This window comes from Citrus sinensis, chromosome 3 (assembly GCF_022201045.2).
Source record: "Citrus sinensis cultivar Valencia sweet orange chromosome 3, DVS_A1.0, whole genome shotgun sequence".
NCBI classification, from domain to species: Eukaryota; Viridiplantae; Streptophyta; class Magnoliopsida; order Sapindales; family Rutaceae; genus Citrus; species Citrus sinensis.
Genome location: NC_068558.1, coordinates 41,057,185 through 41,083,794, shown reverse-complemented (window position 1 = coordinate 41,083,794; position 26,610 = coordinate 41,057,185). Strand labels below are relative to the sequence as shown.

At 34.9% G+C, this 26,610-nt stretch overlaps 4 protein-coding genes across 7 annotated transcripts; 1 reads left to right on the top strand and 3 right to left on the bottom strand.

The window, feature by feature from the left end:
- Positions 1 to 1,845: 1,845 nt before the first annotated feature.
- LOC102609201 (protein RRP6-like 2) lies at positions 1,846 to 10,357 on the bottom strand. 2 transcript variants are annotated; one of them, XM_052437347.1, is made up of 15 exons: positions 9,504 to 10,357; positions 9,052 to 9,207; positions 8,363 to 8,521; positions 8,193 to 8,276; positions 7,569 to 7,648; positions 7,439 to 7,489; positions 6,215 to 6,323; positions 5,733 to 5,815; positions 5,482 to 5,527; positions 5,060 to 5,147; positions 4,789 to 4,958; positions 3,804 to 4,121; positions 3,627 to 3,722; positions 2,723 to 3,083; positions 2,446 to 2,594 (listed from the first exon to the last, which is right to left on the bottom strand). In XM_052437347.1, the coding sequence occupies exons 1-15, from the start codon at positions 10,110 to 10,112 to the stop codon at positions 2,581 to 2,583; spliced, it is 2,424 nt and encodes an 807-aa protein (XP_052293307.1). In that variant the 5' UTR covers positions 10,113 to 10,357; the 3' UTR covers positions 2,446 to 2,580. The 2 variants fall into 2 exon arrangements, with proteins under 2 accessions (XP_052293305.1, XP_052293307.1); XM_052437345.1 differs by having other exon boundaries at positions 1,846 to 3,083.
- Positions 10,358 to 10,488: 131 nt separating this feature from the next.
- LOC102608243 (uncharacterized) lies at positions 10,489 to 15,773 on the bottom strand. Of its 3 annotated transcripts, none has more exons than XM_006479269.4 (10): positions 15,603 to 15,773; positions 14,375 to 14,603; positions 14,010 to 14,108; positions 13,573 to 13,742; positions 13,183 to 13,316; positions 12,918 to 13,095; positions 12,057 to 12,609; positions 11,656 to 11,768; positions 11,272 to 11,515; positions 10,489 to 11,085 (listed from the first exon to the last, which is right to left on the bottom strand). In XM_006479269.4, the coding sequence occupies exons 1-10, from the start codon at positions 15,668 to 15,670 to the stop codon at positions 10,846 to 10,848; spliced, it is 2,028 nt and encodes a 675-aa protein (XP_006479332.2). In that variant the 5' UTR covers positions 15,671 to 15,773; the 3' UTR covers positions 10,489 to 10,845. The 3 variants fall into 3 exon arrangements, with proteins under 3 accessions (XP_006479332.2, XP_052293308.1, XP_052293309.1); XM_052437348.1 differs by having other exon boundaries at positions 14,375 to 15,109; positions 15,603 to 15,751; XM_052437349.1 differs by lacking the exons at positions 14,010 to 14,108; positions 14,375 to 14,603 and having other exon boundaries at positions 15,603 to 15,745.
- Positions 15,774 to 16,956: 1,183 nt separating this feature from the next.
- LOC102608914 (F-box/LRR-repeat protein At3g58900-like) lies at positions 16,957 to 19,765 on the bottom strand. The gene is made up of 3 exons (XM_006479094.4): positions 18,471 to 19,765; positions 17,941 to 18,111; positions 16,957 to 17,490 (listed from the first exon to the last, which is right to left on the bottom strand). The coding sequence occupies exons 1-3, from the start codon at positions 19,479 to 19,481 to the stop codon at positions 17,155 to 17,157; spliced, it is 1,518 nt and encodes a 505-aa protein (XP_006479157.2). The 5' UTR covers positions 19,482 to 19,765; the 3' UTR covers positions 16,957 to 17,154.
- Positions 19,766 to 21,598: 1,833 nt separating this feature from the next.
- On the top strand, positions 21,599 to 25,698 carry LOC102608624 (co-chaperone protein p23-2). Its single transcript, XM_006479093.4, has 6 exons — positions 21,599 to 21,813; positions 21,956 to 22,139; positions 22,825 to 22,984; positions 24,704 to 24,735; positions 24,858 to 24,903; positions 25,417 to 25,698. Exons 1-6 carry the CDS (start codon positions 21,809 to 21,811, stop codon positions 25,455 to 25,457), a joined length of 468 nt encoding a protein of 155 aa, XP_006479156.2. The 5' UTR covers positions 21,599 to 21,808; the 3' UTR covers positions 25,458 to 25,698.
- The last annotated feature ends 912 nt before the right edge of the window (positions 25,699 to 26,610 follow it).

The window sequence follows — 26,610 nt, the reverse complement described above, 5'->3', positions numbered from 1 at the left end:
ACCCACAACCCATGGGTTTATCCAAACTCAAACCAAATTAAATGGTTTGGGTTGGGTAAATCATTAAAATGGGTTAGATGTGGGTTTTATGTAGAAAATTATTTCATTATGATTTGGGTATGGTTTACCCATGGGTTATGGATAAAACCCCAACACTTAAATTTTCAAATGAAATAAATGAAAACAAAATAAATTAACACAAATAAGTGAAAGACCACCATTAAATTTTTTACGGCGTGATCAATTGTCAACAGTTAGAAAATGAAAATAACAGTAAAAATAAATTTATATTAAATAAATATTGTTGTAAATAACATAAATTTTTTTTCTTATTTACAAAAATAATTCCTCCCACATGGAAAGATCATCATAGAAAGAGCAGGAGACTCTACTAATGATCAATAATAATTCGGCTTGAACTAGGTCCGATATGCTAGATGTCGGCTAATTTTTGGTTAATAATTGAATGTAATGCCCATATTAAGTATTAAAACAAGAAATATATATTTTGATATGAGTAGAAAAATTAATAATAAAATTTTTTCTTGTAATTATTTATTTTGTGAACATTTTCTTATAATAAATATTTTGTAATATTTTAAAATTAAATGTAAAAAGTATAGGTAAAATATTTTATTATTTATCTTATAATAAATTTTTATTTGTCAATCAAGTTTTCTTATAATAATTTTTTTATCATTTGACTAATAACTTTCTTATATATTTATTATAAGAAAATTTTCAAAAAATAAATAAGTATAAAAAAATTTTATTATTAATTTTTTTGTTCATATCAAAACAAATATTTCTTATTTTTAATGCTTTATTTTTTATTTAGTTTTTATTCATGTGATTTATTTAATTTAGAATAAATATAAATAAAAGAGTAGTTGAAAATAAGGGTAATATTGTAAACTTATACTAATAGAGGAGTTTTTGGCCATTATAAAAGCAGAAGGGGGAAAAATAATATATGTTGATTACTGTAGGGGGGAAACTGACAATCTCCCAAAAATTAAACATATAAGTAGACAACATAACACAAAACTACCAAAACGATAAATAAAAATAAATATTGCATAATTAAATAAATAACAAGTGGCAAAATTTATTATTAGATTGTTAATGTCATGTTTGTGAAAGTTTATTATTAAAGTACACGTTCTTATTTATTGAAAAATAATAAATTTTGTGATTAAACTTTATTTTGATTTTCTAGTATTCTTTAATTTAAGGATTAAGTTATTGTAAAATTTATAATTTTTATCCACTATATTTTTTATATTTTAATATCAATTTAATAATTAATAACAATTAATAATTATTATAATTTTGATATAATTAAATTTTATTAAAATAAAAATTATTTTGATAATAAAATTCAAACCAAACCCAAACCAAACCCAAATGGTTTGGTTTGGTTTGGGTTAAAAATATTTGGGTTGGTTTGGATTGGATTCAAATTTTTATGGTTTGATTTGAGTTGACTTAAAATTCAACCCAAACCAACCCATGCACACCCCTAGTCAATGTAGTATTTTCATCCGGCCACCACTATCATGTAACAACAGTTTATATAAAATAATTTGTGGAAGCGGAATCCGTAAAGGAGGGCAGCTGGGCAGGAGGCCCCGATGACCGTCAAATTAAGCCCTTCGATATGGTTTGGCCGACATCACGGAACCAGATGTTACTAAGCCCTTTACACATTTTTAACATCGCACCAACCATCCTCAACAGCAGTTATAAGCAATTGAGATGATGTAGGAAAAAGAATATTATAACTATAATATAAATTATTCATAGATATCAAATATAATTTTTAAATAATAATTTTAACAAAAATAATATAAACATGTACAATTTTTTATTATACAAGTGTGAAATAAAATTAACTTCATTTCCACTTCCCAAACTAACATGTAACTGAAAAATTACACCAAATAAAACCTAAGATGACCACAATATCAAATAAGGCGGAAATAAACCAAAGTACAGAGCTATTTTTCTAAAAATAAAACCCGTAAAGTTACAAAAACAAAAAAGATTCAAATGCTTTTGATTACAAACCGCACTTTGGTTTGAAACCATCCTGTTTTTTAAATATGAAGATAGTCAAGACTATCAAAAACCTAATATGAAACCTAGAACCATCGCCCATTTTACCTTCAAATAGACACCGGCCTCAGGTATCAATTGCCCATCATTGGCTCCTGCAGACCAAGCAATGGAAATATACGTACAACCATTGCGAATTTGTCCACCAGCATTAATTTCCATTTAAATCAAGAACATGATTGTGAAAATCCAAAATTCAACTAATTTCTGCTACACAGAGCAGCATGATTGATACCAGAGACTCAGCGAAATGTTGCACTTCGATTTCCAGTTGCAGGAAAAGCAGAACGTCGTCTACCTTGTGACAGTTCTTTCGTTCCATCATCTTTTTGAGCTCGATCTACAGCTGAAACTTTTTTCTTATCTCCAGAGTTCACTGGTTTTCTTTTGTTTCCATCAACCCCAGCTGATTTTTCTTTGGCATCTTCTCCAAACTCGATCTGTTTCCTAGCTGCTTCGAAGTCAAACGGCTGAAACTGCAAAAAACCACTAGGTTCTTCAGATCTCTCAGGCTTTCCAGGTTTTCTATTATTGTTAGCAGAGTGGAAGCACTCCTGGAAACTAGTTGATAAATCAGAGAGAGACATGGTCTCATCTTGTTTACCCATTTCCAAAGCAGACCCTGCAGAACCGTCCTCTCCGGGAGCATTTGCAGTTTCCAAATTACCAAGGTTTTGTTCCTCTTCATCTATATCATCTTCCAACGTAATAATATCTTCTGTATCAGGCCTAGCAGCCGGAGCGGGTTCTTCTGATTGGGAAACTACTGTAACTCTATTGGATTCCTCGATGATTGGTTTCGTTTGTTCCCCACTACCAAAAGATGAAGGAAATGGAAGGTCAGGCTTATTTGGTTCAGACTTCATCACATCAACTGGTTTTAACTGTTCATCTCTTGCAAAAATTGAGTGGAATGGAAGATTGACTGAGGATTTAATCTGCTCTAGTTTCATAGCTTCCTTGTCCTAATTAAGACAAACAAACAATCAAAAGGAGGATAATAAGAAGGGTGTTAACCAAATATAAAATGAAACAACACACAAATCCAGATGATAGCAGCGCTTAGTCATGGGACCTGAAATTTTGCATGTTTGATTATAGCCCAACAGTTGCCCACTCACAATTTCCGTATAATATAAATCATAATTCATAATGACTCACGCAACGAAAAAGGCAACAAGAAGGTAAATGTACATGCTAGTTGACAAGAAAAATTGAAAAGAAAGTGAATCATGGAATGAAGATTCAAAAAAAAAAATATTCTTCTTTTGTTGCCTTCTTTGCAACCAACATGCAGAGACTGGCTGACTGGCAGGCCTCAGTAGTAGTTATTTTGCTATGTAAAAATAACATAGCAAATGTTTAACTATATTCTTCCTTTGTTGCCTTCTTCCCAACCACACATGCACAAACTGGGTGACTGGCAGGCCTCAGAAATAGTTATTTTGCTATGTGACAATGACATAGCAGATGTTTAACAACCATTACTAGCAAATGAGTTAACTCACCTTTTTTTCGCCACCAAACTTTCTCTTTGGGTTACCCAGCAGTGCTCCAAAACCACGGTTAGGCTTCTTTAGAGCCTGAACAGCAGCTTCAGTAACCTATAAAGAAAAAGAAATTGAATGCTAAGCCTCTTAACCAAAAAAAAAAAAAAATCCACATTAAGGCATCAAATTCACAACCCTTGCTGAAGGTGACTTGCAAGCATTCAAGTCTCTACTTAGACCAGAGCTGGAAAGTGTTGAAATATGACTAGCTTCTTTATTTTCTGAAGCAATTGCTTCTCCAGGATGCGCAAAAGACCCTAGTCCATTTCTGTCAAGTTCTGCGACACTGCTTCCAACCTTTGGAGGCTCTTGTTTCAGCTGGGTGTAAGCTGGTGGGTGAGGCATCGTGGTACCAACTAATGCATCAACACCATCAACACTCTCCCTTCCAACATTTGGAATTTTCAAGTTTGAGGAAGTATCAAGAACTAAAACTTCAGTTTCTTCTGATGCCTACACAAATAAGGAAAAATGGTGGGGGGGAGAGATTAGTTTGATGTAAACAAAGAAAAATGGTGACATAGCTCTTAACAGCCATAACATGGAAAACTGACTGAAGTTAATCCTCTGTAGCTCACAAAACCTACTACAAACATGGGACCCGGTCAGCCAATATACAAGGAGTACCTAATTATTGAGCATTTACTGCTATAAACCATAAACTTACTTCTAATGAAGACATCACTGATAATTGCTAAAAATCACTCAAATCCCTTTCTCAACTGGAACATCCTTTGTCCATGAGTTTTAATGACATTCCATGGGTTAACAAATTATGAAAGCTTAATTTTGTAAGATCAACTAGGATTCTTTTTCTTCAATAGAACTGGATTGGATGAATTTCCTTTTTCCTTTCATTTGCCGAAGACAACCAGCTGAGTGAATTCCAAGAACTTGCACAAAAAGTAGCAATTCATCGTAGTAGACCTTAAGGTTTTGGACCATCATCCTTGTTTAAAAGATGGTTGGTCTGATTCTAATGAAATCAAAGGAAAAGAGAAAGAAAATCAATGTATGTTGGCAATCCATTGAAGGCATTAACATCAAATTCTCAAAGAAAAATAATCAATTTGGATCACTGATATAACAAAACAATCAAACATGAGCATGCAGGTCTTACCACTTCCATACGTTCCTCTTTCAATTTTTGAGCAATGGCTTCAAAATTAGCAGCATTTTGCATAGAATTTTGTATGATGCTAAGTACCGGACCCATATAGCGTTCAATATATGAGTGCTTTGATTTCAACAATCGACGTAACTTGGCAGCAGTAGTAGGCAACTGTTTGGCTTTTACCACAAAAGGAAAATATGATTAACTCATAACTCACCAAATGGATTTTATATACATATAGAAGAGAGAGTTGGAGGAAATTCAGACAGGTTTCTACCAATTTCAATCAGAGTTCTGTTTGGCAATACATAACCAGTACTTTCATCATCTGCACGAGCAATAACATCTCGCCATTCACAAAGACCCTGCAAATCATTGAAGTGGGATCAATGGGGCCAGAACTAGTAAGAATACTCAAGTATGCAACAGACTCTATCAGCAGTTGGCAATGATGTGTCAGCTACGTAAAATCCACCCTTCTATCATCCACTCAAAAATTTAGAAGTAAATTTCTCAAGACAATCCTATTAGTGACTATTGGTGCATTGCGGATTCTTCTGGGTCAAGACTTTGTTTCATTTGAAGATGCAACTAGTAAACAAAACATGCAGATAATACGTTTTCAGTAGCATCCTCATGCATATAATATCCAGATAGAAAAGTGGCCAAGTTTGAAAAAAACATGAAGAACTGACATACCGCAACAACAGCAAGCTGCTGAGCATTGAGACCAGCCCCCTGCAACCTATTTCAACATAGAGAAATAAGCTCCACTGATTAAGTTCTGTCAAATCACATAAATACGAAGTCCAAAATAGAACTAAAATTAAACAAGAGAAGTAATGCTAAGTAAAGAATGAAACAAACAAAAACTGTATGAGAGAAGATTTTAAACAGGCGAGGCCACTAAATGAAAACTTAAACTGAGATGAATAGGGACAAAGACAAACCCATAAATGTGGAGATATGAATTTTCTGACAGAAGCTCCTTCTCATACAGCTGCCTGCATACGTCATAACTACGCTTGTAGACCTGTTTGCAACAAAATGTTTGCTCAATATGGTAAAATTATAGATAACTAAAGTCAAATTCAAAAAATGTGTTTGCCAACAGACTGATACGTCTTCATCCTTGGGAAGAGAAATCAAGAGTTGACAATTTTCTTTAGTCCACAATCCAAAAAAGGATATTCGGATTTAAACTATGTTCCTTAAACAGTTGAAGAATTAGTCATGATAGATACTTCCCAATATTTTATGTTCTATTTCTAACATTGTAATTATTAAGCTCCATGCCAATCTCCAGACACAATGGTCTGTCATACATGGCACAACAAGATCTGAATAAAGCATTTAAAAATGGATTCTCTATAATCATAGAGATGCCCAACAGTTTTACAAAACAACACCAACAGTTAAGCAAAAATCATACCTCTGTCAGGGGAGTATCAGAATTCTCAGACTCCTTGGGCATTGAGGACAACTTGATTTTCATTATATCATATATATACAACAGATAGTGTGTATCTTCTCTAGCGTATCTGTCATCACAAGTATAATCAATTGGATGATATGCCACTAATGAATCCTCAAAGCTAAGAAAATTCTAACAGAGAAACTCTATGATGAATATATATTTTGACTAAATAGGAAAAAAAAGCACCACAAAGTAACATCAGCCCAGAGAAAATAAAGAATCCTCGAAAGGGCAAATTAAATGACATACAGCAGTAATGCAAAACTGTCATAAAGTACAACATGTTACTGGTGAGTGTGTGGATAATCCATCCATTTCTCTGGGAAGCATCTAGACTTGGGAAAAATTAATGAAATAATCTTAGGCCCTTAGATATTATTCATGCTTTAAAGTATGAGAACATGAGGTGAAGGGAAGAACATTTTATAAGACCAAATGGTATGGTCATAAACCACAGGCAACCTGATTCAGCTTGGTAATAACCAAAAGATAAGTCAGTACATTGTCACTACAGGCATTGTCCTTGACAAAAAATTTAAAAATATTTATAAAAACCAGATCACATAACCGCACCTAAGGATGCCTTACAAGTCTGCATGAGTAGGATCCAAGTGATATCATGAAAACTTCTTGTCAGACATGGAAAGAGTCTAAAATTTTATATATATAAGAAGTAGTAATAATAAACGGGCTGGAATATCACAAACACAGGCAACCCTACAATTATCCATACAGGCTGGAATATCTCAATCTTATAACCCAGATCTCCCAGAAATACCCAAATGAAGAAACCTATACCTAATTAATTATAAAACCATTCATAACTTCAACATATAAAAACCCAAAACTTTTGTTGGCCTTCCCCTTCCTGGCTGTCCAAATATTTGTCCACAATCAAGAGTCAATGTCCACTCATTACTAATTTCCAACATAGATATTCCCACAATTCAAATCCTAAGCCACGGAAAAAAAATATTATTAGTTTCTACAAAAATACAGGCAAAGATGAAACCCCAAACACTTAAATGATGATATATGATTTCTGCTTTTCCAAAGAATACAAGAACTTTAAAATAGTAGTAATTATTTTCATGCCAAACAGATCATAATTTTTTTTTTTGGAGAACTCGTTATTAGAAAAGTAGGTTACAAAGAAGATAAAAAGAGAACCAAAGGTACCTCAGCATCTCGTCGGGAAGAGGACGTACTCTCCAATCTGCATTCTGGTATCTGCAATGAGTTGACTTAGGATGATGAAGGGCGGAAACTATAAGGAGAAACAGATCAGGTACTTTACAAAAGGACTCACTCTTTGTTGGCATTAACTCCACAAAAGTGATGTAGAAGATACTCCAAACTATTTCTCTCCAATTTCAAGACTCTTGAGGCCTTACGAAAAGACAGAAACAAATTCCCACGATCATCTCCCAATGCAAACCAAAATAAATATACAGTATATTTACAATAAACCAATAAACTTAGGACTGAAAAAAGCAATTCTCACTATTATTTGGAATGCAAAACAAAATAAATGCCACAGTAAAATTTACAAAAGAGCATTACACAAAAACAACCAAAAGAACATTAATAAATGGGGGAAGTTCCACATCAAAATTGAAAATAATGATACAAATAGTTCAAATGACAAGCGAAGCTACTTTGAAAAAATTAAGGGAGAGATGACATGTAACTGACAAGGCTTTTTGAAGCCAAACCTTGACTCAAACACATAAGATGAATTACAAAATTGAAAATACAGTATCAAAAGATAACTCAATTTAACTAATTTAGTAGAATAAAGGCTTGCATCAACACTCATAAATTAGACCACAAAAAAGCAGATAAGATAATATAAATTTAACCATTGTACAAAAAACCAGACAAGATCATCAATAAAGTCTCAAATTTCAAAGAGAGTTTCAAGGGATAAAACCTGTCCTGTGTCAAACATATTGCACAAATATATGCCAAAGTCCCGTTGAAGCCACACAATATCTCGATCTGCTCCATGCATCACCTAGTAAAGTAAAAATTAACATAATTTGGGGGGAAAAAAATAAGATTTATCACAAAGCTACGCGAGAGCATGTCGAAGGGACCAACCTTTTTCTTGGTAGGATCTTTAAAAACTTCCCTAAGATATGGCCCAACTTGAACGCGAAGCTTTAACGTATCTACCACAAAATCTTCGGTTCTGGTGGAAATTTGCATCAGGCAAGTCAATCCTAGGAAAGATCGATATTGATTATGTTCCAAGTCGACCTAGAGAAAAGTTACAAAAAAATTACAATGTTTTCTAGTTGCAAACAGGTTTACTGTTGAGATGAAAACGAAAGCAAAACCAAGTCATGCTTGAGAAAAGGATTACAGCTAAAAATGGACTCACTGTTAAAGATGAAAGATCATTTTCTTAAACATGCAAAACTTGTATCAAGATTAAATAGACAGCTGGTTTACTACTTTACGTAGACAGGAAAACTATTACAGGCACATTTCTTTGCATATGTTTCGAATGTTAACATATTTGTATGTATCTTCATGGGCGGCCACACCCCTTTCTTGTCTTATTGGCTTAAACCACATCCAGCACTATATAATTTTGAAGTAGCTGACATCGGTGACATGTGCCTTAACTACACTATATCCTCTACATAGGACAGTGTTCAGTTCTGTATATGAAATGCCCCATCAGAAAAGAGAAATCAAAAGGCTGAAAAAAAGAAACTACTGCAGTAAGGCTGAACCACGGCATTATTTATCAATAAAACATAATCACAGAAGTCAGACTTTACCGCAAACTCATCTACGCTCTTCAATTTAGCAGCTAGCTCCTTTAAATCTTTAACTTCTTCCACAAGCTTGAATGGTGTCTGCTCCAACGAGGGAGGTTTTACAGCTTCCACATCCCCTATATCTTTATCAACAAAATCCAAAACAGAAAGATTGTCCTGTACAAATAAAGCAATAGCAATAAGCAAAAGTGTTTTGGTATATTTTTGGCAAGCATGAACCACATTCACATGAACAGAGAGAGTGTTAAAATTCTCGCATGAATAATAAGAATTGCACACAAATTCCAAACAAGATAAGCGTAAACATATACCACAAACCACCCAAAAAGAAAATGAAAGAAATAATTGATCACTAAAAAGTCCCTAAGAAAGGTACTATTTTCAGATTACAAATTTAACAAACCCAGTAAGTCAAATCCAATATCAAAATATTCAAAAAATAACAAACTTACAAGAGGATGGATAAAGCGTCCACTGTCCTCACTCTTCTGCAACCAAACATGCTGAAACGGCTGGTTCGCATTGTTCACAACGATCTTGTACTCCTCTTGCGGTTTTGTTATAGTCGGTACATGAAACGGCACCTTGCTTTTCTCTTTCCTGTCCTTCACTTTCACACTGGCCGGGGCAGAGCCACCCACAATGTCGCCCTTCTTCTTGTTCTTCCCATAAACCAACTGAAAGCCACCTTCATTTCCATCGCCTTCCCCATTTTCCCCTCTTGCTTTACTAAATTCGTCGAAAGAAACATCCATACGCTCGAAAACGTTGTCGTTTACGTCGACAAGCCAGTCGTAGGCGTCCGAGATGTCAACCTCGTCAGGAAAATTGATCGGTTGGTTAAAAATCTCCGATGAGCCGATGGATTGTAGGAGGAGCTGCGATTGGTTCGCGATTTCTTGGACGGGTTGATTGAATTCAGGGAAATTGTAGAAGAAATGGAAATCTTGATTAGAGGGGATGCTTCTCGAAGAAGAAGAAAGGTTCGAGAGAGAAGATGAGAGCGGACTTGTTAACTGGGCGGCTTTCTGAGCCCGCGATTGCTCGTCTTGGTCGCTCATAGTGGCTAGGGTTAAGAGTCAGGGTTTATGGTGGGTTAGGGTCTCCGGGGGAACGTTAGGGTTTTTGGGGGTTTTCAAGTTTGCATTCTCTCTGTTTGTCGGAAGGCGCCCGAGGAGTAGTGAAAGTGACAGTGAAACTGAAACGAATTGGGAATGATCTGCTGTCACGCAGTCAGAGTGGGTTAAAGTTTCCAGCACGCGAGTAGTGGGAGACGACACGTGTCGTTTTTAAAGGTGCGAAGAATATGATGTCGGGACTTTTTCTGTTTTAACAGATTTAATGAGAAAGAAATGATTAGGTTGGTACATCCATCGTACATGCATCCGTTGGGTAGAAGTTACATGTTAGCTCAATAAGCAGCAAAACGAGAGGACGTAACTAATAATTTTCCATTTTGCTTTTATTAACATGCTAATAGGAAAAGCACAGTCGCATCTTCATTACTCCCAGCAATATGCTATTTTACATCAAGAGAACAAATAATTCAGAAACTTGTTCATAACAAGAATTAAAGAAAATGCCGAATTTCAACTTTACTGAATGTCTTCAATCCTTTTCTACTTGTGCTTTTCTCCAAATTTGTAATGAGCATTTAAGTGTATGCTGTGTTTCAGATGCAGTTTTACTCTGATGGCAAAAGCAAACTCAGAAGTGTATATCGTGCAGTAAGTTGATAACAAAAGTTCAGAAACAGAGGATTTAGGCAACTGTGATTGTGCAGGAGCCGACACATTATTTTGGGCACTCAGGCAGCTTGTCCACGACGCGAACAGGAATAATAGGGATTGACTCCCACCATTCTTTTAGACGTCTGTTGCCGCTTTGGTCGTCTGACTTGTTTCCCAGGTACTTCATTGGCTTCGAGTTCATAATGAAGCCGTACAGCACACCTCCCATAACAATATACTTGAATGGAACAACCGCTAATACTATTGCTAACCCAGTCAATGCCACCATTACCGTGTCCGCATGCTGCAATCCATTAAATGAAACGAGGATTTAGAACAATTTGGAAATGCAACTAGGACTCTCTCAATAATCGAAGACATTGAACAAATGTAGTAGGTAAACGAACTTCAGCTAACGACGAATAAGCAATATTGATTGAAAACGATATTTAATTGCTAAGCTGAAAGCATAGGTTATCAAAATGAGTACCTTGCGGGCCTTTGAAATTAATATCGACCATATCTTCAAAATCATAATGTTTGCTGCCTGCAACATCTCATGAATAGTTATCAAACTGTATTGAGCCGACACAATGCTCTCCACGGTGCTCTGATCTGAAGTAGTGCATACTACTATCTCATTGCATTTGTCTGTCAACCTTTTTTTTCTTGCCTGAAGCATCTTCACCACGATGGTGAGCAAACAAGCAGCTATAGCCTGGCCTACCCACTCCCTACATTGCCATTATATAGTTTACTAGTCGTTTGCAAAGTTTACACATTACTAGGCCAAGTAATGAAGTCGTTCTTGATCAACATGCACTTTCAAAAAATTTTCCGTATATAAGAAAATTACGAGGGAGCACTGACTTACTTGTACACTATTAGTAGAGTTGTAGCAATCACAGTGAGGGTGGTTGCTGGTTTTTCCCATGAAACAACTTCTCGAATCCAGGGTAAAACACTTTTAAGTGGCTTTAGTAGCTCCTACATTATTAAATCAAACTTAACATCAATACTACAAAACCAAATAAAGTAAATAACAGTAACCTCTCTGAGACAGCTATCCTCCCATGCCATACAGCACGCCAAAGGTGCAGAGATTTTTTGGTACAAATTATAGGGTGCTATAGGAATTTCATAAAATTCAATTTCTTTGCTGTGCTTGATAAATGTCAAACAAGCTCTCAATATCATGATTTGTTGAGATATCATTACTTATTCTGTCAATATAAAATCAGCAGCATAAACAATAATTTGGAAGTAAAAACATACCAAGAGAACAAGGATGCTATCACTGATCCCTTCCTCTTTCAGGCCCTCAGTGGTAGACTTAGCAATTTCAACTGCCTTTGCTTCCTCTTTAGATTGATTGATGGCAGTTTCCAGTGATGAACAGCTTTCATCACTTATATGTTTATGTTCCTCCAGTTCTTTTCCTTCTCTTACTTCTCCACTTGTGGCAATTGACAGGTTCATACATCTCAGAATTGAGCTAGCACTGGAAGGATGTCCACAATCAACTTTCTTCAGACTCTCAGCAAGCTCTTCTAGCACGTAGTCTCCCTTTGGTAACTCATCGTACAAAGCAAAAATCAAGAATTTTGTGGGATCTGGGGGCAATATCCTCAGCATTTCTCTTGCTGCATGGAGTCTTATGATGCAAAGTATTGTCCTTGCATTCATCTCCCATGCCTGTATTGGACATTCCACCTTGAATTTTGATAGGAATTTGTGCATTAAGATTATCTCCTTTGTGAGGGCCAGCCAATGATCACGCCTTGTCGAGCTAGTTATCTCTGGAAACTCCAGCACAATTCCCTCAGATCTAGAAAAGTGAAGGGCAAAAGACAATGGCATAACCACACTATGAAATATCCATGAGATTTGCTCATTTGACAGTATAACTAACCAACATCTACAACCAAATTAGAAAAATCTAGCAGCATAAATATCTTTAGCTTAATAAAAGACAAACTTTAATAAACGAATCAGAATGCTTTCTGATGTCTGCCTTGTATGTTATGCATTTAAAATCTAGCTTATGGGATAACTACCAAGCATTTAACAATTTTTAAAATAAGAATAACGATGCTAATAACTCCAGTAATTTCATATAAGTGAAACTATGCTTACTGTCCAGGGGACTCGACTACAATTGCCTTGTCAAAAAGCGGAGCACCCCATGGACCTGTGGCAGTTGGTTTAACAGATAGTTCAGCATCCTTCAAGAGGCCAATCTTTAGTGCATCTTCATATGCTATTACTCCTGAAGCCTCGAAGTAGAGTGCATAATTTGTCAGTGTGAGCCTACCTAGAGACAACAATTATGATTAGTAAAATCCAAGTAACAATTTCTACAGCAGTTAGAAAGATGTAAGACCTCAAACTAAAGACATACCAGGCCAACTTGTTTTCCCAATATGGCGCACTACTCTCTGTGTGCTTGCAGTTCCTTCCACATGCAGTATAAATTCATCGTCAGCCAGCTCAACACCCTTTGGAGTTGCTTGTTTTTGCAAATTTTTTACGCATCTATGAAATCAAGATTTCCAAAAGAAAATGAAAAACGGCTGAAAGCACCCAAACAAGCCGAGCACAGATATTGTTATCAATAAGGGGTAATAATGCTTCTGCATTTTCAGAGATAGTTAGTGAGTTTGCAAATTCTAGAAATTGTTAAGAACAACTCATTTCGAGTGTTCCATGATAATTTGCATGTCACAAAACCAAACGGCACTTAAACTTTCTGAGTGGTAAAATTGCTGCATGGAAGAAGTGGAAGAATTACTTGTCCATCTCCTTTAGAAATATATCGTATGCTGGAGAATGGAGCCGGCTTCCTGTTGGCGCTGTCAGAATTTCATACGTAAATCTCCCATTAATAACATCTGAAACTAGAGGAACTAAGGATCCCATCCATACAAATGCATCTTCTCCAACACTCAGTTCATTATTGACCTACCATCATATATATGGGCCAGAGGGTAAATTATCAAACCAAACAAATATAAAAACGAAGAGTAAAATATAATTGACGGCCAAATATGAAGCAAATCCAAGATCAATCGCAACATTTATATATCTAATTTGATCAGATCTCATAGAGTAGTTAGCAAAAATAACAATTAATCAATGTTCATGAAATGATATACGAGTTTCAGTGAAGGCTAATGCTTGGTCGGTACATTAGCACTCAAATGATCAGAAAGAGACACTCTCTCTTACTAGAAGAGGCATGATGTCTGTATAGAAGAGGGGAATTTCATCATGATCTGAAGTGAATTTTACAGCCTTTCTATCCTCATTCTCCTTTCCCATGCACTCCTGCACAAGACCGAAATAGTAGTAACCACAGAGAGGAATAAAAATCCATTGACCTATCATTAAAACAGATTCAGCAGATAAGTGAGAGAATTCATGCTTCTTTGAATAGGAGCGAAAACTGATGAGAACCAGAGAATGTATAATGAAAAAGAAATAGAAGAAGCAACTTGAAAAGCAGAGAGGCACACCAAAATTGGGATAATATCATAATGATTTGGTGGACCATGAAATAAATATAGGATATCAGTATTATGATGATTGCTTACAGTATGAGACTCCTCATCAGCGGCACTAGGCATTTCCCAGGCAAGCATCATGTCAAATGTGAGTCGACTAAATGATCCATCACTAATCTTTTCTTCTATGCTCTGACACATGTTAGTAAGAGCCTTTACACTGCAATATTCCACAAATTTCTTCGAATACTGTCCGATTTCAGGCTTCCATTCTGCTTCAAAACCCTCCACCAACGAATCATCAGAAGCCTTTACTTGCCTGCAAGAATTTCAGGACGCACAAGCTAATGTGCTTTACTGCAACTATATGTTTATATCAAACCAAGTATTTGCCAAATGCTTTCCTTTATTGAGCAATCCAATAATGTGTCCAACTAATTTAGGAAAAAAAAAATCTAATAACATGGTAATGGACAGACATATTTTAATCCTAAAACTATGATATAACTAAGCCTCTTGAAATTAAATACAGAAAAGTACATGATGTATGTGGATTCTACTGACACAATAATTTTGCAACCCAGAATAGAACTATTGCACATAACCACTTTAGTAGAAACTAGAAAGGGCTACAAAAGGCTGCTGGCCATCTAAAGGCTAGTAATAAAAAATTGAGTGCCAACTTCTTGAATAAGTGGAATAAGCGAACGCGCCTTATGTTAAAGCCCATTTATGTCAAAGAATTAATGCTCCAGTTTTGAAGCATGCACTCAAATAATCTCAATCGACCAAATTCATTTGAGTGGTCTACGATGGAATGAATTCCTGCAAAAGAATTAAGTCTGCTAATAACATAATTCTCATATATATTTCAATCTCCTATTGAAATTAAATCTCTAAGAACAGGTATAAAACCGACCCTCCCATTGTAACCTCAGCACTGGATTTGGCAGTAATACATAAAACAGTTTTTAGAGGCACTTACATTACATAAAGTGCTTCCCAAAAGTGCTTTTGCGTGAAAAGTTGCCAAACAAAAACACACTCGAAACCACCTTACAGTCAGCTAAATGCATACAAATTAACTGGATCAAGGCAAATTTCATAAATTTACTCACTCTTTTTTTCTTTTTTTCTTTTTTTGCATTGTCTTTGTGTGTCATCTCAATTACCATTAATTATATTTAAATGCATATCAAATAATGTGTGCAACAGATATTTATACAAAACCTACTACGTTCTACATACATTCGTATATATAAAGAAAACAAAGTGATGGGGGAGAAAAAGAAAAGGAGAGAGAGAGAGAGATCCGTACAATGCACATCTGTGAACGACGTCGTTGGCAATGGAGGACAAATGCTTCCTGTTGTTCTTAGTATCCATCGTATTATATATGTAATGATTGTTTCTTTCTTCCAAGTGACAATATTAATATTGGTTTCTTAATTTTTCCTTCACTCTCTCTCTGCTTGCATTGATGAGTGTTGTGTTGAAACGCCCTTAATAAGGAGAGAGCAGGGGGGCTTTAACTTTTAAAGATGTGTTAATCGGCGGAACTGCCACGTAAGGGTGGCCATGCAATGCAAATTACACCTGGTGTATGCTCAATGCCTTTGTTATACTTATATATATTACTCCACGCTTTCTTTCCTTTGGATTTTGTCACGAATTTTAATTAGGTTATGTTATATTGATGAACTTTTGACATGTGGACAATGGACACCGTTATTGTATGAGGACAAAAGTTATGATCATAATTAAAATTTGTAAAAATCCTTAAAAGTGACGTTATTTATAATCATGCATGGAAAATAAAAGAGGCTCTTAAATTGTTAGTCGTACGTTATTTTTATTTAATTCGAGTGTAGAAGGACTTCTATATATGGACTGCTTTTATAAAATCTATTTATAATATTGTAAAGATTTATCCTATGCTTTAATAAAGTACCGAAAGTCGGGAGGGCGGATCTTAATGGAGACTATAGTGGGTTATGACTCTTGTAAAAATTTCAATTTTTTTTTTAAATATTCATGATATCCCCTAAATTAAAATAGAAGTTAAAAAATTAACTCTAAACGATATATACATTATTCACTCCGATCCCCGTAACCAAAGTTTTCAGCTTTCGCCCCTACTTACTTAATGTCTTTTTGTTTATGAATCAGCTTCATGCTTGGAATTAAAACTCAGGATTAAAAATTACTTTTATCATTGTTTAACAGCGAGTTTGAAATGCTTGTTTTCCATTACCGCAGATGGCTTTGAAATGCATGTTTGAAAGGTATAGCATTCCGATCTTCTGGGTTCGCAGTTAACTATTGACCTTACTAGGAGCTCTATCGTTTATTAGTTTTGCAAAATGTAATCTAAACTAAAGATAAAAAAGAACAGAACTCGTGTTTTATCGATGACACGTCGTCCGTACAAGGACTGCAATTCATACACACTGCATGCTTGTGGGCAAAAAGCCGACAGGTCATACGTGGATGGGATGCCAGACAGACGCAGAGATAAACAGTTTATGACCGGGTCCTGAAGACGTACGCAGGCAGTGTCATCTACTCAGGTCTTAGCTATATAAAGTATAATTCTACATATGGAAGATAAATGTTACACAAATTATAATCAATATTAATCAAGTCAAAACAATCATAATGCCAAAATAAAATATGACAAATGGAACATAAGTATTGCGTGTAATACACTGAATAATTCAGAATTGAGCTACATAACAATTCAGAAGCTTCTTAGTTGTTTCAAACAAAACATAAGGCTGCCACAGTGACTGGCACTGTACTCCTTTCAGTTTCTACAAATCCAAAAGACTATTTAATTCGAACATACACTTAAACCATTTTTTTTTAATTTAAACATAATTATAGTTCTTTTGCTCACCATCAAATAAATAATCTGAAAATTCATTAACTGGCTTAGGATCTAGGAATTCCAGCACAACACTTGAAGATGATCTCCGAAACTTCATTATCCTCGAGATTATCTTCCCTTGGTTCTCAACACCTGCCGCCAATCTAATACTCATTCTCTGCAATACATGTCCATTCTTTAGAAGAAACCTCACAATTTCAAGTTGATTCGCATAACCGCAAAAATGTTTTATTTCAACTGTCTTGAGATGATTTGTCAAACATGAAATAGCAGCCTTGTTCGGTGTTTTCCTATAAAAATTAGTTCCACGCTCATGCTGCCAAGAGAAAACAGACCGAAATGCAGTCAAGGAATCAAATCAAGAGGAGAATTCATTTTTAAGCAAAGAATAGAGTAAGATGAATTAGAAAAAGCTATATCATTTTCACAAACTAAAAAAATTCTAAACTTTGCTCTTGTACAAAACTTGCACAAACCTTAGAAGAACACAACTGATTGATTGACTCTAAATTCAACCATCTGTTCAACAAGCAATAGCATGGGGACAACCAAGAGGCCACAAGATTTACATTTACTTTAAGCTCTAAGCGGTCAACATAATATATCACAAATACTTTCCACTCTATTGCGCTAATTTAAGCAAAGCCCGGTTGCACTTTAACAAGATTAAAATTTTAGTACATAAATGGGGGATATGATTTTAAAAAAAAAATGGATAGAAGCAACGGTATCTAACAAATGGAATAGTTTTTGGTGTTAAGATTACCTTAGGAGAATATATTGCAAGAGCTTCTAGATTTGGAGAGCAGTTGAGCAACCTAAGCATTGATGGCATGAGACATGCAGCCGGCCCCGCAGAAAGTATTAAGGACTTCAAATTATTGAATGAAGTGGAAAGAAGCGGCCGTTCTTCGGGACCAATATCAGGATCTAGAACCTGAAGGAACAATGGCCAAAAGAAAGAGAATATATTAGTCAAGTTAAGTGCAATAATCACACAAAAAATCTAACAAATGATAATATACATAAACTCAAGTCACCAATGAGTTCTAGTTTTTGACATCAATAACAATTGATTACTCAGATAAATGAGACTTCATACAATGTCACAATGGCTTATACATAGTCTAAAGAACAAATTAGCATTTTGGAAGGTTCCATAATCAATAGAATTCTTATTTTGCCAAACAAAGAACGTAGATTCAGTTTACTTCATTTCTAATGTCAAAATAAAAAAGTGTATACAAGTTCTGGCAGAATCATGATTTGGTGCAATGAATGTATATGAAATCATACCCTGAGAACAATGACTTCCGATAATTTCAAAACTTTAACTTCACGAAAGTCATTGAAGATTGTAGATAAAACGTGACATCTTTCGTTCTCCATGTCTTCATCGTTGTAGTCATCCAGGTCAATGAATGCATTTTGCAAGGAGTTTAAGCTCTCAAAGGCAAAGTGAGGTAACCATGGAGCTAAAGCTATACAATTAAAAGACACGAGATTTGGACAAGCAATCTTAAGCTTGTAGTTGCCAGCATTATCATCGCCAGCATTATCATTGCCAGCAATGGATTCCAGAGCCAAATTCTTCAAATTAGTGGAAGAAATGTCAAGAATCTCCAATTCAGGAAAATCACATGACACCATACACAAATTCTCAAGCAGGGGAAGATTTGAAATAAATTCAGGAAACAAATTATGATCCAACGCAACACTTTGTAAATCAAGAGATTTGAGCCCAATAAAACCAGCAGTAGTAGGCAGCTTTAAAAAACATCGGTGAACATGAAAGCTCAAACTCAACTTCAGTTCCACCAATGAATCACAAGTTACAAGACTATGTGGCAAGTCAAACTCAAATGGGTATAGTGAAGTTACAGTCAGATCAAGCACTTGCACGTTTCGTCGTGCCATAGCAGAAACCCATCTGTAAATCGTTCTATCGTTATCGTAACTTGTTAAATACTGCCGGCAGTAAAGACTAAATCTTTTAATATTAACAGACCCATTTTGAGAAAATATTACCCAGTTGACAAAATCTTTGAACTTATCATTGATTGTCCTACGAGACCATCTTCGTTCCGGGTCTGACCAAATTGTTTCAGAGTTGAAACTCAAATAAGGAACGGAAAGCCACAAGTACCTCCATCTTCGCGAAACAGCGCTTGCTCTAACAACATCAACTGTTTCCATGGACGAGAATATGTGATGAATGATGTGCTCTGGAAGATTGCTAAGTCTATCACCATCTCCTTTACCGCATGTCAGTCTTGGAATTTTAAAGGTTTTAGCACAGTCCACCATCGAATCGGATTTGGCGGTTTGGGTTCCGGTCAGGTTTTTTGTTTGAGACTTGAGACGGTGAGAGACTGATGTGGGGGTTTTAAATGGATCTGTAAATTTAGTACTGAGTTTGAAACTAGGATGCCATAGCGGTTAACCGGAAAAATCTATATGGGCTTTGCTTGGATTCACACTAAATCCCCGTAAGGAACTCATAAGCCCACCTCTTTTGCAACTGAGAAAGTGTGTGATCAGGAAATTATACAGTACATTATACAGTAAGGTCCAGAGGTTCTATATTACAATTTAAGTATTTAACGTGGAACACCGACTAATAATAATTAGATAGATGGCATTATACGTTGAAAAAATTTTAAAATTTCTCTTTCTATTATCCTTCCAAAATTTAGAATTTCAAAAAATTAGAGATAATAAATACTACTCTCTTCTGAGAAATTGTACAATGCATCAAAAGTAAAATATCAGTCATATAATAAATAAATAATTTTATAACATATGTGTATTTATTTTGAAATATCATCATACAAGTGTTAGTTATATTAAGGTTAATTACATATATCATGCATACATCAATTAGTTATATTACTTATGATGTATTATAGAATTTCTTCTCTCTTTATTATCTCATTCAAATTATATTTTTCTCTCTCCAATCTCCATCTCTAATCTAGTCAGTTTTTAAATTACTTATGACGGTTTAATTAAAGATTTTTTAAATTACTTTTGACAATTTAATTAAAGATTGTAGCAAGTTCGTAATTTAAATCATACCAATGCAGAATCCACACTAATATTGCAAAAGAAACCTCCTCAAATTAATCTATAAATGCTTATTAAAATAAAATTTTTCATTATGCCAATAAATAGTAGGCCAACCGAAAAGTAAATGAATAAAACTTGAGGACAGCCACTACATCGAAAAATATGAAGGAAAAAATTAAACGGCAGCCACTCATGCTTCAAAAAACATCTTCTTCGCCAGCAAAACACATCTTTTTCTTCACTGGTAGTCGCAGCAATCATGTTAGCTTTGGGTTAAAAAGGCTGCCAAAATCATTTCATCGACAAAAACCTTCTTCTTATTCTTCAATAGATTTAAAAAATGCTAGCAACATGATTGGAGAGAGAGAGAGAGAAAAAAATAATAATTAGAATTAGATAACAAAGAGAGCAAGCAACATTTATTCTCTCATTTTTTGAAATTCTAAATTTTGGAGGGATAATGAAAAGAGGGAATTTAAAATTTCTCTAACATCTATTGTCATGTGTCTAATTATTATTAATCGATGGCTTCATATTAAATTGTGACGTAGAACTTTCGATATATTATAAAATTTCTCAAGTTGATTGATAGCATGAAACAAAAGTTAGTGTTTAATGCTTGAGTTTTTTCATTCTCGTATTATTTAAAAAACAAATAAGTGGTATGCAAATTATGTCAAAACTTATATGAATATGAATATATATAGTGATTTTTTAAAGCTAAATGTACAAAAAATAATAATTATAATTTTTAGTCACGATTTAGTTAAATGATACACTTTTTTTTTCTTATGGATAAGGTTAAGAATTTAAGTCTCTCAATACGTGAAAATAATTTCTTTTTTCCTTTTTTAGATTTTTTAGGCTAGACTTGGCTATATGAAGATAGATCACTATGATGCTTAAAGAAAGTCTTAGCTATGTTAAGATAAAAAAAACTTTGATGCTTAAGGCAGGTCTTGGCATGCCTAAATTAAGGCAGATCCCTACACAATATTGAAATTTAAGTTGGATTTCAATTTTGATCTGTTGAGGTGCCATTAGGCTAGACTCAAGAATTGGTCTGGGCTTCAAAGTCCCGATAGGTCTACATTGTAGCAAATATTATTTTTTTTAATATATTACCGTTTGAACGATATACTTATAACCAAAATTCTTTTGAGACTCAATTTAATTCTAATGCGGCACGATTCAGAATTTTGTCCTTAATTTCGAAGAGTATACGTACTCTGCCTACAAACCGGTGGATGGAAAAGAATATTCCCTTCTTGTAAGAGAACGAGGGGTCCCCAAAAGGGCCAAAATGTAATAGCCCACGGGCGGGGCAATATAATACTGAAAAAAATATATATTAAAAGAAAAAAAAAATCGTTTAAAAAAAAAAACCTAGTTCCTGGTTTGTTGGATCACTGTTGACCAAATCGACGTGTTGGCTTGCCCGAGATTATCACTTTCAATTTCTTCGAGTAAGCACACTCACCCAGTAAACAGCAGAGTCACTCTCACTCCCAGACAGTTACGCTTCTGTTCATCAATCGACCCACCGTTTTCAATCATCCACCAGAATGAGGTAATCTTTCTGATTCTCTCTTGTAACCTTATTTTTCTTCTCCAGTATTAATCAATATTGTTAAATGTCTCTAATTATTAGTTCAAAATTGTCACAATAAAAATATTATTATTATTATTATTATTATTTCTTTTATGTTCAGTCGCCATCCGGAGGTTCTTTGGGCTCAGCGCTCCGATAAAGTATACCTTACCATTTCATTACCCGACGCGAAAGACATTTCTGTGAAATGCGAGCCTCAGGGGATTTTTGGCTTCTCGGCCGTCGGAGTCCAAGGCGAGCTTTTCGACTTCAGCTTGGAACTTTTTGGAAAAACTTTACCTGAGGTCAATTCGGTTCTTGAAATTGCTCCAATTTATCATTGCATATCTAAATACCCTGTGAAATGAAACTATGAAAGACATTTAGTATACCAAACATATTGTTAAATTTTTGCTTTCTGCATTTGATTTATGTATGTTTGGGATTGAGGCTTGATCTGCAGTTGTTGTGAAATCAAATCACTAGCTTAAGGCTTCCTTTGGTATTGTGTTGTTCTGGCTTAAGAAGACACGGCTATTGTGGAGTGAAAGCTCTTTGATATGAATTAGAAGTTGATAGTGTTTGGTAAATATTACTTATAATAATAATTTTGACAACAATGTTAAAGGTAGTATAGGTTTTTCATTGTAAAATTTTAGGGTAAATTCGCTTTAAATGTTGTGGCTTAAAGCCACTACTGATAAATAGCTGTACCAAACGAGAGACTTAGTGTGTGGGTGGGTGGTAGATATTAGGTGCAGAGTAAAAGTGGGTGTTTGCCAAACATTTTAGCTCCAAAAGCATAACAATTACAAACATTTTAGTCTTTGTTGAAGCAAAAGCTTTATATTAAAGTTAGATGTTGCATAATCAATCTCATAACATGGATGTGGATATACCTAGGCTATTTATCCTGTTCTCTCACTCGAGTCAAGAGCGGCTAAATATACCACTTTTGTAATGCTTTGAGTTTTGTTGCTGGTGGTGCAGAAATGTAAGACTAAAGTTGGCTTAAGGAACATAATATGCTCGGTCCAAAAAGAAGAGAAAGGTTGGTGGAAAAGGCTACTCAAGTCAGAAGAGAAACCAGCACCTTACATTAAGGTTGATTGGAACAAATGGTGCGATGAAGATGATGAGGGATCAAATTGTAAGTTCATTATTCGATGTTCTCATGAAGTTTAGAAGCAGGTTGTTTTTTTATAAATGTACTATGTATGAATCCAGCACAATCTTGTGTGTTTTCGGAAATGTTGACATGGTAGCCTATACATTTGAAGCTAATTACAAGTTTATTGCATCACTATGTGTTGATCCAAAGTATGAAGAATATCAACCTGATTTCTTATCCTTCTGCACTCACTTCTTTCGATATTTTAGTGGTATTCATGCTTCTTGATCTCTCTTGGATCTCAAAATTTGTATCTGGCATAATATCATGGCTTATATTGCTTGTTAGCTGCAGCCCATGCTATATATTAGTTGCCGTATAATCTTGATTTCTCATTTTGTGTCTATTTAATTTTTGATTTTCTATTATCTCATTTTCTTTTTACCAGAATTAGGATCTCGATAATCTGGCTGACAAAATCAACGGTTTTTTCCTGCAGTTAGTTAAACCTATAGAACTACTTAGATTAATGTTTTCTAGCTGTATTGTTTTCTGGTAACTTGTTTTTATAGGTAGCTCTCATTCTAAGTGCATGTAGATTATAGGTTGAAAACAATAAATGAATAAATGTGTGTATAACCTAATCAAACCTAGTAATCTGATGAAGTTATGTCAAAGAATGAAGTGCTGTATCCATTGGAAATTAATATCATATGTATAGATTTTACATTTTGTGATTGTTTCTTGTATCCGTATCTAAAACCACGTCCTTAGTATGTCTTTGTCTTTAAAGGTGGCCATGTTAGATAAACTGTTTCCATGTCAAATACTTGTGCCTATTTCTGGAGAAAAGAAGCTGTTGGGAGAGAAGAGAATTTATGCAGTTCTGGTTTGTTTCTACGGATGAATGACAGATTCACAAATTTCCATTTACTACCTAGCTAACCGGGGAGTAAAATTGGTTTTGGTCTTGTTATTGGAGGGGGAAGAGTTGATAGAATAGGTTTCAATACTGTAGTGGGAGTTGGCAGGAAGGGAAAAATGAGACATAAGAGAAAATGGTGCCAGAGGGAGGGAGAGATCAGTGACCTGCTTTTTAAGCCACAGACTGTTGTAGATGGTGAGCAGTGTCAGGATATCTAGATTGAAGAAGGATATTTCTTTTTTCTTGCCTCGTGGTATTTCCCTAAATCCTCTGGAAGGTTGTTAATTCTCTTGTTGCTTCCGTAAAAGATGTGAGCTTAACCCCTTTAAATTACCTAATTATCGAAGGATGTCAGTGGATTGCTTGTGCTTCAGATCCAATGAGAACATTTATTTATTTCTTTCTTTCTTTTTGAGGTGCGTGTTCAGAGAATGTGAGCTTTTCCATTTCTTGGCTAGTTATTATCCTTTATTTATTTTGCTTTACTTATGGGTAGTGAGGTTTCTGTTTGTTTATTGTAATCACACTGCAAATATCAGTCTTCCTTATAGTGGCTAAAAGTTTATCTCTAATTTTGGCTTCTTATTGACTTTGAGATAGTTTATTATTGTGTATTCTGATGCATATCATGTGTGCATGCGTGCTATATCTACTAGGGATTCCTCTAGCTTATATTAGTGAATTTAGTTGACGTCATTCCGTATTCTAATTTTCAAAACTTGGTCACTGGATATGAAAATCTTTGTCATTGCTAGATCTTTCGAAATTCAAAAATTAAAAATTTTAGAGTAAGACTTCCACTGGTTCTAACCAACATTTTGTGGTCTTTACAGCTGATTTGGCTTCCAATGATGATGATGCTGAGGTAATTGTTTCTTCCTGTTTCTTCTTACCAATATAGACTGAAATTTTTGTGGATAGAGCATTAATTTTGCACATTTTTTATTGTTGCTCAATCATTTAACTTGAATCATATTCTTTTTTCAGCATGCTGGCCAAAATGATGAAAGCAGTGATGATGAAGGAATGCTCTGTAAGTTTTTAAACTTCATCTCTTCTGTCTGTCTGTGGAACTTTAACCTTGAATTCAATCCGAAACTATGTACTTCCATTTAAATTATACATCATATATTTTTCACTTACCATCGGTGAAACCGTTAGTATCTTCATAGTCGTGTGCATAAGCCTGCAAGTGTTTGCGATTAACTGTTCATGGTATGAGGTACATCCGTCTATATGGGATTTGTTTTTACCTACTTGGTCTATAAAAGAATTTTGAGTTCACCTAGCCAAAACCATAACCTCATTAAGCTTTTGTCTCTTCCACAATCCAATTCGATTGTTTGTTGGAGGAATTGTCCATTGCATTCAAAGTTGAATGCATGTATTCTGAACAACTGTAAATGACTCTGTTACTTTCTATTCTGTGCCTATGCCAAAAGCTCCCATTTTCTATTTCTCAAAGAAATTTAATCTTTTGGCTGTTACCTTTTTTTTTTTTTTGGCCCTCTTTCTTTTATCTGATTACATGCTTTACACATTGCAGACCTCCCCGATTTGGAGAAGTTAAGAGGGAACCAGTACTAATAAGTAGAATAACATGGAAGATGAATTTATGCTGCCATGCTTTCTCATTGTTAGGTACACCGTACACGATGGAAATTTCACTCCACATAATGGAGGATTCGATATGTATATATCAGATCTTATTTGTGCTCAGAGAGCATAGGCTGAGCTTTGATTTTCGGAATTGGCTATTGCACACTTGGCTTGTAACCCTGGATTACTAAATAGATTTAAATATATATGGTTTGTTACTTTCGATCTATCTGACAGATTTAGAATTGAACTTTATTATCATCCCTCAATCATTAAGGATTTTTTTTAGAGTGCTCTATAATAGCAAGCATTTTTCTCTAAAGGACTTGAGCCAATTGCGCCCGGTACACCTCCATACTTCAAAAATCATCTCAATACCCTAAAATTTATTTTTGACGAAATTTTCATCGATACCCTTTAAAAACGGATAGGAAATTACTAAGTTATTCTCATTTTAAAACATTTCAACTCAACGGACAGCACCTCTCCCTTCTCTACTGAAGCAAACAAACACTCATCTGCTGCAATTCCCTCACTGGCATCACCTCTACTGAAACAAACATTCATTCTCTATATATGGTAAATCGAACTTCAACACGAGCAAACTAAGCTTGAGAATGAGAAGCTGCCACAACTGAGAAAGTGAAGCATAGTTCGTCACTACATAATCGCCGGAGAGAGTTGATCATTTACTGCAAAATTGTCAGAATGTAACTAGTTGAGACAAGTAATTCCATGTAATTAGTTTTCTTGTTACTATTCAAGGGAAAAAAATAAAAAGTTAGGATTTTATATTGAAAAAATAGATTAATTAGTTGTGGGTCTCTCATAACATGTTCGAAAACAAATTTCTAGTTGTTTTGCTGCATGCAAATTATGAAAAATTAATGGATTGTGCTGATTATAATTTTGTTATGTAATACAAGATTTGGTCGTGTAAGGTTATGTAAGATTCAAGGTTGTGTTTTACACGACCTTCATGTATTGCACGATTACACGACCTTCATGTATTGCACGATTACACGACCTTCATGTATTGCACGATTACACGACCTTCATGTATTGCACGATTACACGACCTTCATGTATTATACAATTATACGATCTTCTTGTATTACACAATTACACGACCTTCAATTCC